The 19,041-nt window shown below is 35.5% G+C and overlaps 1 protein-coding gene across 1 annotated transcript in view; it reads left to right on the forward strand.

Annotated features, from left to right (window-relative positions):
- The window catches only part of CERS3 (ceramide synthase 3), an 88,698-nt gene extending 74,595 nt beyond the window's left edge, over positions 1-14,103 (forward strand). The window contains exon 10 of the mRNA XM_044660128.1: positions 13,975-14,103. Within this exon, the coding sequence (XP_044516063.1) occupies positions 13,975-14,103 (129 nt within the window). The remainder of the gene's footprint in view (positions 1-13,974) is intronic.
- The last annotated feature ends 4,938 nt before the right edge of the window (positions 14,104-19,041 follow it).

Here is a 19,041-nt window from a genome sequence, read left to right on the forward strand (position 1 = left end):
TTAGGTCCTTATACCATCTGAGGATCTTGGGCCCAAGTACAAAAGCACCATACCACCCATAACACAGGCCAACTGAATAGAATGATGGGTCCAAATTAGAATTGTATATATTATATTTCCAAAGCAAACTGAAAAAAAAAAGCAAGCCTAGAGGATATTTTACTAAGTACAAAATTTAGGTATAAGAGTGTCTGATTTTAACCATACTTTCCTTATGTTTTTGCTGGGAGAAAAGTCATATGTTAACAAATGAGATTGATTTGTATATGTTATAGGAAAAAGAATTAACGACAAGTATTTCATTGAATAATAGACACCCCCCCACACACAACTCTTTTAATAGTTGTTCCACTATCCATGCTGTTTTTCTTAAGTTACTAATTATTGTCCTGCCTAATGGATTTAATTTTGTACAGTAAGAAGTTAGGTATGTGGAAGTGAATTAAACATACCAATCTTGTTTAGAATGTCAAGCTCTCCACAGCTGCATAGTTGGCTGATTAGTATTTATTTATATGTTAACAAGCATTCACGGCCCTGGTAAGTGCATTATTATGTCATTTGAAGATGGATTTTTCTTATTCACTTTCCAATTTGATTTCTGCAGATGGCAGCCAGCTGATTTTTTCCTTTGAATGGAGGTGATGGTGTTTGGACACTTTTTTGTTGCATTAGCAAGGAACAGCTTGGTTGTTGAGATGACAAATTTTATATTTTACAGGAATAGCTACAGTATAAAATTCATTTGACTCCTTGGTTATTCAGTGCTTTGGACTGGGAGGGACATGTAAGTGAGGTGTAATTGGCTTGAATCAAGGAATCAAAACTGTAGCTGAGAGAGTAGCTATTTTGCAATTATTAGTTTTTTGGAAAAGTCTGGAAAGTAGTATGGTCAGGATGAAAGAATTTGGAGTTTGAAGTCAATGGACATGGGATCAATTTCTGACCTTACTACTTAATATGATTTTGAAAAAGTTTATTATCCTCTTTAGGCTTCCTCCTTCTGTAAAATAAGAAGACTGGTCTAGATGACTTCCAAAGTCCCTTTCTGGTCTAAATCTGTGGTCAGTTGTAGATGTTTAATGAGTTCTATTTTACTAAGTTAATAGTTCTTATTAAATAAAATAATTTATTAGCCTAATTTGAATTTTAGCTTCTCTTTTTGAGGGTAACCCTTCATATTACACATTTTCAACTGCCTGTTGGACATCTTCACCTGCATGTCTTCCAGCATTTCAAATTAAATGTGCCCAAAACTGAACTTATCATCTCCCCTCCCCCAAATAAACTGCTTCTCTTCTCCAACTTCCTCATTTTATTTTAAAATACCACCATATTTCCAGTCATTAAAGCTCAAAGCTTTAAAGTTATCTTTGACTCTTTCCTTTCTTTCTAGCATCTAACTGGCTGCTACTGCAAAAAAGAAAAATAAATAACTTCTTCCTGACCTCTAGTTGAAAAAGTAACAATTAAGGTTATTTTTTAATTAGAGATTAGAATAAGCTTGCAAAATGGCACTTGCCCTGGCCTATAGCCAGAACTTTTTAGGACAGTTGGGTTATAAAGTATGCTGATCTATCTCATTAGGTTATAGGCAAGTTTGTAAATTTGAAGCTGTTTGGGACAAACTATGTTATACTTCTGTGAGTAATAATGGGCATTATTTGGGGAAATATTTAATTATATGCTTTTAAGGGTTTATTTTTTAAAAATATTATCATTAATGGTCTTATCCAGTCTGAAGTACAAATTTTATGAGATATAAATCTTAAAATTATTTTTATTGATTTCTCTTGTTTTTACATCTCATTTTAATATATTCCTTCCCCCCATTCTACTCATTATGCTGTCTTTCCCAAATAGCAAAGATTTTTTAAACATAACAAAAATAATTAAAATTCAGGAAAACTAACCTATTAGCTGCTTCTAATGGTATATGGAATTTTCCCAACTCTGCAAAAGGTACATTTTCTTAATTTTCCCAACTCTGCAAAAGGTACATTTTCTAAACCTAGAAATCACAAGAACATAGTATTCAATTTCATTTCATCATTCTTTCTGTCTATATTGTTGTCATAGTATGTATCTTTTTTTCTGATTCTACTTTACTCTTTTTGATTTCATATAATGCTTTCCAAGTTTATCTGAATTCTTTGTATCTTTTTTTTGTAGCAAAATACTATTAAATTGCCTTTGTTTACCATGATTTGCTTAATATTCCCTAATCAATGGGAATCTACTTTGTTTCCATAGGCCCACCTAGCAGTGAGATCTTTGGGTCAAAGAATATGCCCACTTTGGTCCTTCCTTCATTTCTTATAGCATAATTCCAAATTATCAAGTACAATCTTAATTGTCATTTTAGGACCAGATTAGGTTAGAAGGTAACCAATGTGACTAAGGAATATCCAGTTATATTCAGTATGGCTCTTACAGCACGATTAAGTTCATTGCTATTCTAACCCACCCTATAATCACAAAATGTAAATTTGCTGACAAAGAATATAATCTTAGAGTTTGGATCTTGTCCACAAGAGCTTTGATATAAGTTGGTAATCACTGAAGACAATCCCATAGGGATGCTGAATAAGTCAAGCCCTGGTTCCAAAAAGCTAAAAATGTGCCTGATGGATTGAAGAACAAAGTCTCAGTAAATAAAATGCCATTTTTGCCCTACTTTCCAAAGGGCCACAAACTTAGATTGGGCAAATGAATTTTAAAAAAAAAGAAAAAAGTAGTAAAGTGAGATGTTTGCCTTCAGAGTCGACTGCTTATAAAGATTAATGATAAATCTTATTCACTGTCAGCTCTAAGTTATCCAAAAATGATGTGCAAAACCATCATTTGTTTAAGGACTGTGCTCTTGATGACTAAAGGAAAGCTTTGCAAGAGCTAAAGAATAGTTTATTACATGATGTCTTGCACTACTATTATACTGTTATATATTTCCTATAGAGAATTAATCAGCAGCATATGTTAAAACTTTTAAAAACAGACACTTTTCAAAATACAAGATACCCAAGTCGGGGCAGCTGAGTAGCTCAGTGGATTGAGAGCCAGGCCTAGAGATGGGAGGTCCTAGGTTCAAATCTGACCTTAGACACTTCCCAGCTGTGTGACCCTGGGCAAGTCACTTGACCCCTATTGCCTACCCTTACCGCTCTTCTGCCTTGGAGCCAATACACAGTATTGACTTCAAGATGGAAGGTAAGGGTTTAAAAAAACAACAACAACAAAAATAAAACAAGACAAACAAGAATTATTTACTATCTAAAGGATCAGGAAAAATTGCTATTTCTGTTGATACTTAAAATTGTGACAATACTTCTAACATACATGAATAACATACATTGATTTGTAGGAATTTTGTTACAGTTTTCTTTGACAAGTAATTAAATATGAAAAGCCATTGAAGAGAGATAGACCTACTAGTCATCCATTCTAATTTTGCAAACTTACCTACCATTATATCTCAGCACAAGTCCACTCTAGTCAGATTGGTCAATCATTACACGCTAACTCTCCCTGAATATTCTTACACATTTTCCTTTTGTTTCTGACATTCATCTGACCTTGGTTCCTCTCCTCTCTTCATCTATATAAATCCTCCCCATCAAAGAACCAGCTCAAAGCTTCCTTCTTTAATTAAGGCTTCTCTGAACATTCCAGAGCTCACAGTGATCCTTCCATCTCAACTCCTGTAGAAGTTTACATTCAGTCTGGCCTCAACCCTCCTTTTCAACTTTATTTCATATTGCTCCTTTTCCCATACTCCATATTTTAATCAAATTGGACTAGCTGTTCCCTAATTTTTATATTCTATCTCTTACTTCCAAGCATTTTCAAAGGTCATCTACCATACTTTGAATACACTGCTTCTTCATCTCTGTCTCTCAGAATGTTTTCTTCCTTCAAAGCTTAGTTTCTTTTCAAATTACCTTGTTATTTAATTATATGTACAGTATATGTATGGTATCCTAGAACTGCAGAGAACATGATTTGGAAAAGGAAGATATATGAAGCATGGAGATAAATTTGGAACTCTTACATTAAGCTGGTAGAAATGGGGTCATATTCTTGAAGGAATATTTGATTCTTTATTCTCTTTTACATCCCCTTCATTGAATTAGTTGCTAGATCTTATCATGTACTTCCTTAGCATCTCTCAATTTTCTCCACCGACAAAACCACTATCCTAGTTCAAGCCTTGATATTCCAAGGATATGAATCTGGGTTACTGGGAGGCTGTTGGCACCCTTAACAGATACAAGGAAATTTGGAGGAAGGACATGCTGAGTTTGAGAAGCTGATTATATATCCATATGAACACATCTAAGTAGCAGTTTACCGTGAGGGTTTGGAATTCAGGATAAAGATTAGAAACGTGTGTATACACATATGCATTAATATATATACACATGTGTATATTTGTTGTATATATACTGTATTTGGACAGGTGTGTATATGTATGCATATATGTATACCTACACATATGTGTCCATGTCTGGCTGTATATATCCCTAATCTTTTTCTTGATTTTTAAGCCCACACTGTAAATTGTAAACACACTCTTCTGTAAATATATATATATGTATATTTCTAGATGCGTTTATATACATACATGTAAATGTATCTATTATCTGTATCATCTGTGCCTATATATTATCTGTGTAGAGATTTTAATTAAACCCATGAGAGTCAATGAGGCCAACAAAGTAGAAAGTAGGAAGAAGAGTAGAAGGTCTAAGGTAGATCCCTGAGAGAACTCATATAAAGGCAATAGGAAGTAGATGATGGTCTAGCAAAGGACACCGAGAATCAAGGATCAGATAGGTAGGAGGAAAACCAGGAAAAAGCAGTCATGGGAGCTAAATGAGGAAAGACAGGTAGAAGGGATGGCTATCAGTATCAAAATGTACAAAAAGTGTACAAGGATACTGATATGAGTAAAAACAATTGGATATACTGGTGCATTTATTGATTAAGGTGTCATTAGTGCTACTTGGTATCAGAGCCTGGACTAAAACTCAAATTTCCTAACTTGTAGGCCATTGCTTTTTCCAGTATAACAACTACTTCTTAAAAATGTTTATCCACTTGCCTTCTAGCAAATTTCAAGGCTCCAGGGACTATCCCAAGATTCTTCCATTAGCATCTTTCTTTTTCATTATTCTCATTAAGATAGCTGTTTGGACCTTCCCTAGTATTGTGTCATAGAGATCAGTTTCAAGGTCTAGAGAAATGTATTAATTTATAGCTATCATTCTAGGTAAGATTTCACTTTTTTATTTTAACTTGGGTTCTCTGTATTTCTCTGTCAAAAAAATCTTGTGGGAAAAACAAAGTATAAGAGGAAGCTGTGGTGAAGTACATGGAGCTATGAGCCCAAATGTCAAATGTGGCTCTTTTCCGAGGGAGAACCCAATCAGAATCCAAGCTCACAGCATGTCAAGGAAAGGTGGCCTTTCTCTCTTCCCTTTTAACTGAAGTGCCAAGTTTATTCCTCATTGTTTACAATGAGACTTGTTTATTTTGAGACCCTTTCCATGTTGTTCAGGAAAAGCATAGTACTCTTAGAGAAGAGCCCCAGGAAATTTATTTTCAGTGATTAAGCCAACTGAGTGTGCTTTGTTTTTTTTTTCAAGCTCTATACTGTTTGCATGGAAACCTAGTACACAAAAGAAGAAGGTTTTCGGTTGCATCCCCCCCCCCCAATTCTCCAGTGGAGGTCAGTTTTAGTCTGCAGGGTACAAAGGGAAAATGTGATTCATATGGTCAAGGATGTCATCTTGGAAAAATGAGGTGTGAGGGAATAGCCTCCTTAGTCTTCCTCTGTTTTTCGTTTTTTTATTTTTTCTCAAGAATTTGGGTTTAATAGAGATATGTGAGAACCATCATCAATGTTAAGTGGTAGTATACTGCTTTGGTCATGCATAGCATCCAAGTTCAATTTCTGTAATGTCTGTCTGTGTCTCTTAATCATTTCCATCACCTTTTGTCTGGCTGTTGTTTGTAAAATGAGACCAGATCTGACATGATCATTCTCACTTCCTTAAGTTAACCATTATTCTTCCAAAACTTCCACTTAATGAATAACTGCACATACTTCCATTGAATGGCAAAAGGAACATGGCTTTTTAGTTTAGTTCTTCCATATGAGGGAGGCATAATATTTTGCTGTTTACCCAAGAAAAAAAGCAGTTAGTACATATCCAGTTAATCTATTCTAACAATATTATGGTTAGTCAGTAGGTATTTATTGGGAAAACCAGAGCATAAATAGTCTGAAATAAGGCTTAAATTTTATTATATCAAGTCAAAAAACTTTCCGTCTTTCTAAGGTATAATTCTAACTACTAAAATTGCAATAGGAAATAAGACCAGAGACTGTAACTCTGCCACTTGGTTGTTGTGTATCTGTCTGCCCTTAAGTTTCTGAGATATATTGTTTTATGAGGAATGGTTAACTATATCATTTCACTTCTCTATGTTTAGATTTTTTTTTTCACAGTCTCAGCTATTATGAATGCACCTACAAATAACCAAAATGCTAGAATTAATAGAAGAAACTTCTGAACAGGAAGGAAAATAGCAATAAAGGCCAAGGATTTTACTCGATAACAAGGGAATACAACTAGCCTGAGAATTTAGTATTATACTTAAAATTAGGATTGAACCCAGGACCTTCTATCTCCAGACCTGGCTGAAAATCAGATTATTTGGTTTTCTCCTAGCAATTTTCAATGGCTTTTGTAGATAATAGGTCTGAAGCAACAAGTGTGAAGTGAACTGCTAGAAATAAGAACATTGACAACAGGATGAAGTGAGGGACAAATAAGAAGGCACAGTAACATAAAAACCATTAGCCAAAAAATTAAAGCAACCTGAATCTTACTTGGTGTGGGCACAGAGTTTTACAGCCCTAGTGCCTGCCCGAGAACTTACTTAAATGTGAACACAATAAAGTAACTGACCTCATTTACCAACTTCAGTCTTCGGGGAAGAGATTAAATTATGTTCAGTGTACTGTATATAAAGCAGAAAAGTACATAATCACATAATACATTTTTGAAAAATGAACATTAAAGATCAAAAAAATTTCAGTGCTTAAAAAGATAAGTTTTTGTTATGTGGAAAACTCATTCCTCTATCAAAAAAACCACCTTAATTCTCCTATTGATAGACTTTGCTATAATTAGAAAGCACTTTTAAAATATACTACTTAATAAAACCCAAGAAACATCAATGACAATGTTAGCATTATAATCTCTACATAATGCATTATTGTGGAAATTACACATGCTTTATCATCTTTTGGGAAAGTCAATAATAATTTTATATTTGGGTTTGTTTGTATTTTCCATTTGAAAATGAAATCTTCTTGCCGAAAGTTAGAATTAAAAAATTAGTTTAGGAATAAGGAGATACCACTGACAGGACTCTAGGTAATTCTCTTTTAAAATCTTAGTTTTTTTAAAAAAATTATAAGTTTGAATTGTTATTGCAAACTAGAGTGGGGAAAGAGTATTCAAAGCAACGTGACACTAACCGCAGCTGAAAGTCACAACCTTCATTGAAGTACCTCACTTTAAATATATTCCTGAAAGGCTATTATACTCTTTCAAAACCAGTAATAGTCCCAGAGACTAGATAATGAAACCTACCCCCTTTCTTTTGACACAGAGGCAAGGAACTATGAGAGAAGAATATTGCCTACACTATTAGACATGATGACAATATCATTTATGACTGTTTAACTTTTTCTTTTATATCAGGGAGAATTCAATTTGGAGATGTGTGAGAGAGTGAATACCCAGAAATGACAGTGATATAAAACCAAATGCATCAAAAAAATTGTTGTTTAAAAAGTTGTCAGCTTTGTATCCTCCCTACTCTTCATTTCCAGTCACCAAGACTAAGAGGATTTGTTTTTGAAGTTTAAGGGCAGTTTAAGGGCAAAGTGGCTCAGTGAATAGCCAGACTTTGCAATGGAATGTCCTGGGTTCAAATTTGGCCTCAGACACTTCCTAGCTATGTGACCCTGGACAAGTCACTTAACCCCAACTGCCTGGTCCTTACCACACTTGGAACTGATACTTAGTTTCTATTCTAAGACAGAAAGTAAGAGTTGGTCTTTTGGGTTGTTGTTTTTTTAAGCTGCAGAAGAAAGATAATGTCTCTTTCTCATCAATCCTATCTTTCCATTCTCCCTGTTTTGCATCTAGTTCAGACCTTGCCTTTGCAATGAGTTCCTATCTCATTCCTTGATTCTAGTGTCTCCTCAATCATTCAGTCAATTAATAAGCATATGTTAATTACTGTATCTACTATGTCCTTGTCATTAAGTTAGGTTCTGGGGATGCAAGGATAAAGGATGAAACAATTGCTTCTCACAGAAAGCTTATATTCTTGTGGAAGAAATGGCAAGTATATATAGATTAGATAGATAGATAGATAGATAGATAGATAGATAGATAGATAGATAGATAGATAGATAGATAGATAGAAGATAGAAAATATAAAATGAATAAATGTGGAGTACTTAAATAAAATATGTCTGGAAAGGGGACAGTTAGGGAGCTCATTAGATAGAGAGCCAAGCTTAGATACAGGAGGTCCTTGGTTCAAATTTGACTTCAGGCACTTACCACTTTTCTGACTCAGGACCAATATTTAGCAACAGTTTTAAAATGTAAGGTAAGGGTTTGTTTTTTTAAGTGCTTTGAGAGGGGTTTCACTAGGAGAAGGAAGGAGGAATCAGGAAAAGCTTCATGCAGAAGAAGCTACTCAAGCTACATCTTAAGGAAAGAGAATAATTCTGTGAGGTAAAGAAGGAGAGCATTCTAGGCATGTGGGACTTCTGGTCCAAAAGAATGGACATGACAAATGGAGTTTTGTGNTCTCTCTCTCTCTCTCTCTCTCTCTCTCTCTCTCTCTCTCTCTCGTATGTCTAATGAGACTGTCTGGAAATGTAAGTTGGAGTTAGGTTATGAAAAGGCTTTTAAGAGATAAACAGAGCAGTTTATATTTGATTCTAGAGGCAATAGGAAATCACTGGAATTTGATTAGGTAAGTCATGTGGTCTTACATCTGCACTTAAGAAAATTACTTTGGCTTCAGTATGAGGGATGGATTGAAGTGGTGAGATTCTTGGGTCAGGGAGACAAATTAAGAGACTATTGTAATATTATACATGAGAGGTGATGATGACCTGAATGAACTAAGGTGGCAGCTATGTGAATAGAAAGAAGGGGACAGATATGAGAAATGTGTTGATAGAAATAGTAAAATCTGGCAGCTGATAGGACATGAAGGAGACAGAAATTGAGAGTAATGCAGAGATTACAAACCTGGAAGACTAAAAGGGTGGTGGTAACTTCAGTAGAAATAGAGGAGTTTGGAAGCAAGAAGGGAAAAGATAGTGTTCCGTTTTAGATATATTTTATTATATCTCAGGTACATTCTTTTTAAAGTTTCAATAGGCAATTGAAGAAGTTCAAGAATGAGACTGTGATTTAACATGTTCATTTGTGAATCATCTACATAAAGATGATAGTTAAACTCATGGTAGTTGATGAGGTTACTGACAGAAAGAATATGGAGTAAGAGGAAGAAGAGAACCCAGAATAGAGCCTTGGGGAATCACCTATAGTTAGCTAGTATGATTTGAATGATGAGCCAATAAAGGAGCCTGAGAAGGAAGAGTTTAGAAAGATAGAAGAATTAGGAGAGAGTTGAGTTATAAAAGCCTAGTGTAAATGGGTAAATTAAAGACTGGGTTTAGAGAAGGGGAGAAGGAGGAACATTTGGGTGAAGAGGGATAACTAACTGAGACAATACCAATGGGAATCATATCCCACACACAGGATTTGGGAAATGAGTGAAGACAGTTGAGACCAACTGTCACTTCAGACCTATCCAACTAGGGATTACCTATTAACCTATAATGAGCCCTCTGGATTGTGAAGAAGGAATAACAAAAGGAAGTTAAAAATAATGAATTTAAGGGTAAGAGATGTAGGAAGAGTATAGATCCTGACCCAGCTCCCAGTATTGCCTATTGAAACTTTAAAAAGAATGTACCTGAGGTATAATAAAATATATCTAAAACTGAACTTATTATCTTTTCCCTTCCCGCTTCCAAACTCCTCTATTTCTATTGAAGTTACCACCATCCTTCTAGTCTTCCAGGTTTGTAACCTCTGCATTACTCTCAATTTCTGTCTCCTTCAGCTGCCAGATCTTACTATTTCTATCACCACATTTCTCATATCTGTCCCCCCTTTCTGGGCTCTCCACTAGAGGCAGTTAAACAGCATCACACTGTTCCCTCCATAACAGAGTCCTCAGGAAAAACTTCCTTCCTTGCCACTATTTCATCATTGGAACCCTTATGTCTTATCTGACAGCCTGGGTGCTATTTACACTAAATGTCTAAAATCTTAATTTATAAATTTGCCTATTACACTAGAAAGGAAAGACCATCCAAAGGAAAGGGTAGTAAGTAGATAGGACAAGAAGGATAAGGACTGAGAAAAGACCATAAATTTTGGCAACTAAGGCATTATTGGCAACTTCAGAGAGATCAGTTTCAGTTGAGTGAAGAGTCTGGAAACCAGATTGCCAAGAGCTGAATGAGAGGAGGGGAAATGCAAGCAGTAAGTAAAGATATCTTTTCCAAGATGGCTGTAAAAGGAAGGAGAAATGTTAAGATAATAGTTTGAGAGGGATAGTAAAACCTAGTGAGGGATTAATAAATAGGGAACATAGACATTTTTGAAGGCAGTGCCAAAAGAATCAGTGGAAAATGAGAAGTTGAAAATTCTTAACAGACAGGATAATTAAGAATACAATCTGCTAGGGAAGTAAAAGGGGTCAGTAATAAGTGTATATGCAGGGATTCTGGCCATCAGCAAGGAGAAGGACTACTTTTTCAGAGAGATGGGGAAGGAAGAGTAAGAAACTATCAAAAGGAATTCTGAGATAAAGAGAATGGGAAAAGAGAGAGTTATATCAGATGGCCTCAGTTTTCTTGGTAAAGTAAGAATCAAGGTCCTCGGCTAAGAGAGAAAGGGAGGATATATGGGGGAAAGTGGGGCTTAAGGAGGGAAGAGAAAAGTTTAAAATAGTTTCTGTAGGAAGTGAAACAGGGAATCCATTAGGGAGTATTAGAACATCTGCCTTGCTTCAGTGAGGACCCACTTGAGATTGGATAACATACATTTGTAATGAACCCAGTCAACATGGTTCTGAGACTTAGCCTCACTGGGTTCAACAGCTCATGAGCAGGAACAGAGAATGTGAATGGTGGGCATAATTCAGGGTTAAAATTTTGCAAGAGATGAAAACTGGTGGAATAAGGAGGGTAAGGGATTTGAGAACAAGGTACAAGATAGAGTTGAAAAGGCCAATTACTGGGCTGAGATTGGAGAGGGACAAAAATGAAGACAGAGCAGGTCTGAGAAAATCCCAAAGGGTGGAAAGATTGGAGTTCTCAGTTAGGATAAGGATAGATTAAGGAGGGTTGAGGTATAGAGAGAAATGGAATGGTAGACATTTATGATAAGAAAGGAGAATGTCAGAGTTTTTAATTAAGGAAATGGAATACTTGTAGGTAAAGATCTAGCAAATAATTATGGCTAAGATGGAGTGAAGAATTTGGTGATAGGATTTAAGGGGCCTAAGAAATTGGAAGGTAAGGGTATTTGAAGGGAGCATCTCTGTGAATATAAAAGCCCCCTATTTTAAGAATAGAAATTGGGGAGAAGATGGAAAGACCCTGGTAAATTTGAGAAAGGAAGAAGACTAATATAGGGATCAGTATAGTAGACTACCATGATAATTTTCTTAGTCTGGAAACTTTTTATTTGAGTGAGTTTCAGATGAGGAAAGGTTGCTGATTGGTGGATGTAAATGGAGATTTTGAAAGTGACGGTGGGGAGCAAGGAATATTACAACTTTATCTCTGTGACTGGGGTGTTATTATTGTTATTGTCATTGTTGGAGGCAATGTTAGAAAAGATATATTTAGTACTGGCTAAGATAGCTGAGGATGCAGTGTTTTCAGGGGAGGGAGTGGAGGGATGTAGGAAATGTGAGAAAAGAAGTAGATTTTTAGAGAAAGGGGATGTTTATTCACTGTGAAATAGGAATTACAGAAGGAATAGTGGAAGGAGTGGGCAAGATTGAAATGGGACCTAGGGTAAGGAAGGTTAAAGAGAATGGAGATGAGAGAACAGGAGGTAGAAATAGAGGAGAGTTTACTCCATGGGTGGTAATTGATTAATAGAGAGAAGAGGAGAGAAACAAGAGGACCCTTAGAGTTTGTAGTGGGTGACAGATGAAGAGTAAAGCTCACAGTCTCCATGAAATGTTGCTATGCTTTTATACACCCCTCTAACTCCCCCCAAAAACTTTTACTGTCTCTTGGTTACTGAAAACAACTGCCTTAAAACTGATTAATTTCCTTAGAATTTCTGCTAGGACAGTTAAAGTTGTGATAACCTCTTAAGGAAAGCAGCTAGCTGGCAGGAAGGCTATTCTGATATTCTATGGGATTTAAGGTGTGGCTAGGTGGCACTGACTGGCTCAAAAAACCTCACTCCTTCAAATGTGTAATCTTCCCATCTAAACTGGAGATGAAAGGGATCATTTCTTTAACTTAAGACTTTGAGGTAATGGCAAGATTGTTGGATCCAAGGGACTGGATTAAAATCCTATCTCTGCCATTTGCTTCCTGAATAATCTTAGGATTTACACTTTCTGAGCTTCCATTTAGTCATCTCTAAAATGAGAAAGTTGGACAAAGTAATCTTTTAGGTCCTTTTCAGTTAAAAATTGATGATCTTTTGAACTTCCATAGCATTTATTATTTATGTGATTCGTTTGGCATTTATTTATTGCTATTTTGTATTGAAATTATTTGTGTCAACATTATCTACCCAGCTAGATTGCCAGATACAGGAAGACAGATATAGAATCTTGTTTTTCCTTTTATCCCCATAGCAGTTGTAGAATAATTTGATCTTAGTAGATGCTTAGTAACTGTTTATTAAGTAAATAAAATAAGTTGTTAGAAAGTATTTTTGTACATTGAATTATTTCCCCAATAACACATTATAATTTGGGATCTGTTTTATATTTATTTAGTTGATCTTTAAAACACTTTATCCTTTAAGCTTCTCTGTACTTTAACTTCTCTGAAATTATCAATAACCTGTTAAGAAAAACATGAATGCAATGGGGAATTCTACATAAAGGAAACCTATCTCTTATGCAGTGGTTCCTAACCTTGAGTCCCCTGGCTCCAAAGAGATTTGTGGAAAGATTTCAGGGGATCTGTGAACTTGGATGGAAATAGATTTGTATACATATGTATCTTTATTTTTGTTAACCTCCAACTTAAATTTACTATTTCCTCCAATTATTTAAAAACATAATTCTGACAAGGGGTACATGAAAAGGCTAATAACTCCAGTGCAAATGTAACTATTTTTATATTTAAAATTTCATAAATTGTATCTTCTTGAAGAGAGATACTTCTTCAGGACAACAAATAGGATTGCCACATTCCTTAAAGTCATTTTTTAAAAAACCCTACCTTCTGTCTTAGTAGCAATTCTAATTGATACTAAGAAGAGTGGTATTAGTTAAGCAATTGGGGTTAAGTAACTTGCCCATGGTCACCCAGCTAGGAAATGTCTGAGGTCATATTTGAACCGAGCTCCTCCCAACTCTAGACCTGGTACTCAAGCTACTATACTACCTACCTGCGCCTAAAGCTATTTTTTTTTCCTTTGAGCATAGGAATTTTTGGTTCACTAAATCATAGGTGTTTTGAAAAATCAGTGTTATGGAGGTTGCCCCCAAATATATTGATCCTTGAAGGACTGAAATATCCATTATAGTATTGTTCAATGCTTCTTGTCATATTGAAGATCTTTTGCTCATGTGCATTCTTTTCCTATTGTCTAGGAAATGGAGGATGTACGGAGTGATGATGAAGAAGATGAAGAGTCTGCTGAAGAGGATGAACCAGAGAGTTTGAAGAATGGTCTTGGAAAAAGCAGGAAGCCAATTCCCAATGGTCAGCCTGATCATTAGTCCTGAGCCCCACAGTCCCTCATGTAGTGCTGTTATATTCTTATGAGGGCATCTAACTCAATATGCTGCATTCGAACTGAGAATCACAGGCTCTTCTGTACCATGTTTGGATTTATTGCTGCTTACAAGGCCTAGAGAGGAGCCTAGGTCTCCAATGCCTCTTCCCACCTCACCAAAATTTTTTGCTTAACTTATGAAAATTTGTTAATGGGCAGATCGCCTTGAGGTTTTTTCTTTAAACTTTTAAACTCACATATCAAATATTACCTAATTAATTTATAGCATTTAAGGCTCTAGTTCAGCAAGGATTTTAAAAGTTTCTTCAGAGAAAGGCTTAAAATATAATTAGGTTAATCTTACACTTCAGATATTTTGATTTATTTATTTTTGTTTTGTTTTACCACCTTACCTCCAGAACCTGACTGGTACTTATCTATGGTTTTGGAAGTTTAGGTTAATAGGTTTCTTTACTTGGAATGTTGTTCAGTTTCCATGATGATTCCACATCTTTTGAAAGACCCAGGTTAGCTTCTGTTTAATCAGTCATCCTGGGCAGGTACAAAAGGAATTTCTTTTTAGTAGCAATAGTGTCAAGTAAACTTATATTGTTTTCCTTCTGGTATCACAGATAGTCATTAATGTTCTCTTATTTTATTGAAGTACCTTTATCTTGGCCTCATATTGGACTCTATGCAGAAATTCTATACTAAAGGGTTTTATATAGTTACAAAAGTATAAAAATATGAGCAACTGGAAGAATAGGAGAGAAGAAACTTCTGGCAAGGATCTAATTTTACCTAATGGAACAAGGCCCTCTAAATTCCCAGTGTAGCTATGGGAACAGAAGTAGAGGACCTGAGGATACACATAAGGAGGAATGAGAATTCTAGTATACTCTAAGCAAGTATCATTTGTCCCACCTCCTATTCTTTCAGGTTATGCTTCCTAGTGGTATTTAATTCTTTCTGGCTTGTATGGGTTCTTAATGTCATGGCATCTACTGGACTATCACTAGGGAAACCATACATGCCTCGCCCATTCTGGAGGTATATGTCATTTGACACGCTGGATATCTTTTGACCAACATAGCCTGTGGGTCTATTAGTCAACTGCAGCAGTTTCTCAGTCTCATTCTCTGCCTTCGTTTCCCATGGAGTATACTATGCACATCTAGTTTGTGGATTGCCAACAGTTGCCTATCAACCATGAAAGAAGAAGAAGACTTCCTTTCCTGTTTTTGCCTTTCCATTTTGAAAATATACTATGCACCGAACAACTATATCAAAACTGAGTAGTCAAGTCACTGGAAACGGAAACCACATGCTAAACTGCCTCATCGGCTTTAGGGAGGAGAATCACAATACAGGATCCTTTTAAAAAAAACCTTAAAACACTGGAAATGATATGAAAAAAAATTGCAAATCCTGGACATAAATGAGGTAAGCCAAGGTGTTGGTGAGCTCAATGGAAGGGAGTTGAATGTGGGATTCTATGAGATATATTGTTATTGAAGAAAAAAACTTCAAAAGGCTTTAGGAGTCATTCTTACAGTATAGAGTATTGGGGTTTCTTGGTGCAAGAAAAATGAACTGTCCTTCTTAATGAGAATTTCATTCAATCCAGCAAGCATTTATTCCTTCGAGGCATATAAGAGTTCTTCTCAGACAGCTTACCTTCTACTGGAGTTTCCTGGAAAAAGCCTGCTTGGAGTCCTATTGCCCTCAGAGAAGTTCCCTAAAGATTTATCTTTATGGCATAAATCTATTCTTGGACTTGCTGATACCGAAAATTTTAGGTTTTTTTTTTTCATTTTTCCTTCAATTGCTTCAATTTTTTTGATCAGTTGGTACCTTTGCCCTTTGATGAATGGTCTAGCAAACTCCAGCCACAGCATCAATCCAAAGTTTGGAGGTAAGATTATAGAGACTAAATAGCCATTACACAAGGACAGCAATGTCATCTAGGATTGTGAAGGACATTGAAAAACCTCTAAAGACATTTCTGAACTTTGTAAACAAAAAATATGAAAAGAAACAAAACTTACTTTGGACCAGAGCAAAGACCTTAAACAAACCTTATTCTGAAGAAGTACTTTTGTGGAATGAGATCAGAGGAAATAATCCAACAAAGAGGACATTTATTTTCCATGATAACATTCGTATCTATGTAGACAATAGCATTTGTAATATATGTATAATGTCATATATATGCAAATGTATGTTCATGTATATAGAGAAATTTATATATACTTCCTCTTGATTTTAGTGTGCTACTCTTGCTTTTAGTAGTTTTTATTGGGAGGAGGGGGAAAAACACACTAGTGTCCTACTTTACTTTCTCTATTTGGGTAACTAAAATTCTTCTAGACATCTTTTACTTTGTCATTGTACATAAAATATACTTGCTTATAGTAAAGTGTCCCCAAATATAATTTGTTCCCTGTGTCCATCTTCACTTTTATAGTTTAAAAAGGAATTAAACTAAACATTTTAAAAAGGAAATTGAGCTAGTAAATAGTGTATGATTGTTTCCCTCATTTTTATGTAGAAGGTAATTGGTGTACCAACATCATCTACTTTTAAAATTCTGTTAGCTACAGAGTGTTGTGTTACTTTAAAGGGGAGTGTTTATTTTTGTGATTGGTTTTAAAGATGATATTTTCCTCTGGGGAAAAATACATAGGACCATACAAGAATGAGCAGCTATAAATAATGCAACCCCAAGTGTCAAGAATTATTGTTTTAATGTTAGAGGGTAACTTATAATAAAATAAGGACAAAAATATAGCCTGCCTCTTTTGTGATGATTCAACATATTCAACATCCCCAGACAATTGATATATTTTGCAAAGAATTACATTAGCTGGTTTCCTAGTAACTGCTACTCTCTAAAATAAGTAGATTCAGGGCTCTATTACTACTACTACTAATATTAGTAATGATAAAAAAAATAGCTAACATTTAGATAGCATTTTAGAGTTTACAAAACATTTTACATATATTTTCATTTCTTTCTCACAACTCTGTGAAGTACTATCAGCACACAATTGTGTGTTAGGTTAAAATATTATTGTCCCTTGTTTTACAAATGAGCTCATTTAGTCTTACCTCTCTTAAGATTACTGTCTCTTAATTATTAAATCCTACTGTCTTTTCTCATTCTTCATCTTTCTTGTCTTCTTTGTAGCATTTGATACTATTGAAGACTGCTCTTTCCTTGTTCTACTGTCTGCCTGCTTCTGTCCTCTTCTGGATCATAACCTATGTCCCACACCCTAACTGTAGGCCTTTTTTAAAAATTTTATTCAAAACACACTTCCATATTTAAAGACCTTTATTAAAGATCACTTGGATCCTTTTCTACATGCTCTTTAATGATGATCTCACTAATTCTCCGATGTTTAGTTACTATATTATCTATTTTGCAGGTCCATATCTATTTTGCATCCATCCCTAGTCTCTCTTTTGAGTTCTGGATTCTGTTCAGTATCTCCAAACGGGTATCCCAATAAGCATCTCAAAAATTTTCCTTTTCCCTAAAACTGCCCTTTCTCCAAACTTCTCTACTTTTACAGAGGGTGCCACAGTCTTTCCAGTCAAACAAATGTGCAACTGGTAAATAACTTAGAAGTCATATTTTATACATCCCTCCTCCCTGCTCCATTATCCAACCAGTTGTCATTCTTGTTGATTGGCACAACACAGCTCCTCTCTATTCCCTTTTCTCCACATATACAGCCATTATTTTTGTTTTGTCTCTAATTCTTCTACCTCTAGAACAATTACATTTAAATGTTTTGGGGACTGAATGAGGACACTAAGGCTCAGAATGGTTAACTGACTTGTCCACTATTTCAGTAAAGGCAAAATTGTCTCCCTAGAACAAGCAAGGCACTCTTTTCTCTCTATCGGGATGAGTCTCTTATCCCTCAAAAATGATTTGTAGTCAGAAGAATAGGAGAACAAGGCAAATGCTATGGGAAGATGGTAGTTGGCATCTTATTTTAGGTCTCAACTATGGAATTACTATAAAGGATCTGGTAAAAGGGGATTTGTGCCTTACCATTTGACACTACTTAGTCCCCTCCCTCAATTCTCTTGTTTGAGACACTCAACCTGTTTATGATTTTCATTTATTTATTTATTTGTTTGCTATAATTTACATAGCTATAAATGGAGCTATGCTCCTGAGATCTAATTATGCAGGAACTTTACTCTTCTCCCTGTAAAACCTTGAATGACAAAGTCAGCATTCAAATATATTAACAGGCCAAAATACTGAGGCCAACCTAACTGGATGAAATTGAGGGCTAAATGTGGTCTTATACTAAGTTCAAAAATCAATTTCACATTTAGGGTAGACCTGGTTAGACAGCAATTTCTCTGAAAACAGAAAGATATGGAATTTCAGTGGATTAGTAGTTCAATATGAGTCAACAGTGTTTGTTCCTTGTATTACATACTTTTTTCTTTGACAGGGACCTAAGAGGATCACTTGAAGGGGAACCACAAATGTTTAATCTTGAGAAGAAAAGACTTGCAAGGGCAACCAGGTGGCACAGGGGATAGAGCTCCAGGTCTGTAGTTAGGAGGATTTGGGTTCAAACCTGACCTCATGCTTCCTAGCCATGTGACCCTGGACAAGTCACTTAACCTCATATGTCTAGCCATTTTGGCTTTTCTGTTTAGAATTGATCCCCAGAAAGAAGAGTTTAGAAAAAAAAGAAAAGAAAAGACTGGGGAAGAATAGATTGTCTTACACCAAGTATTTGAAGAGCTCATATAGAAAAGGAATTAGCCTCATTCAGAGGGTACAACTGGGAGCAAAGTTGGAACTTGCAAAGAAACAAATTTAGGCTTAGTTTAAGGGGGAAAATTCCTAATTATTCAAACTATTTGAAAAGGGAATGGACTTGCCTCTGAAGACGATGGCTTCCTC

This window comes from Gracilinanus agilis, chromosome 2 (genome assembly GCF_016433145.1).
Source record: "Gracilinanus agilis isolate LMUSP501 chromosome 2, AgileGrace, whole genome shotgun sequence".
Taxonomy (NCBI): Eukaryota; Metazoa; Chordata; class Mammalia; order Didelphimorphia; family Didelphidae; genus Gracilinanus; species Gracilinanus agilis.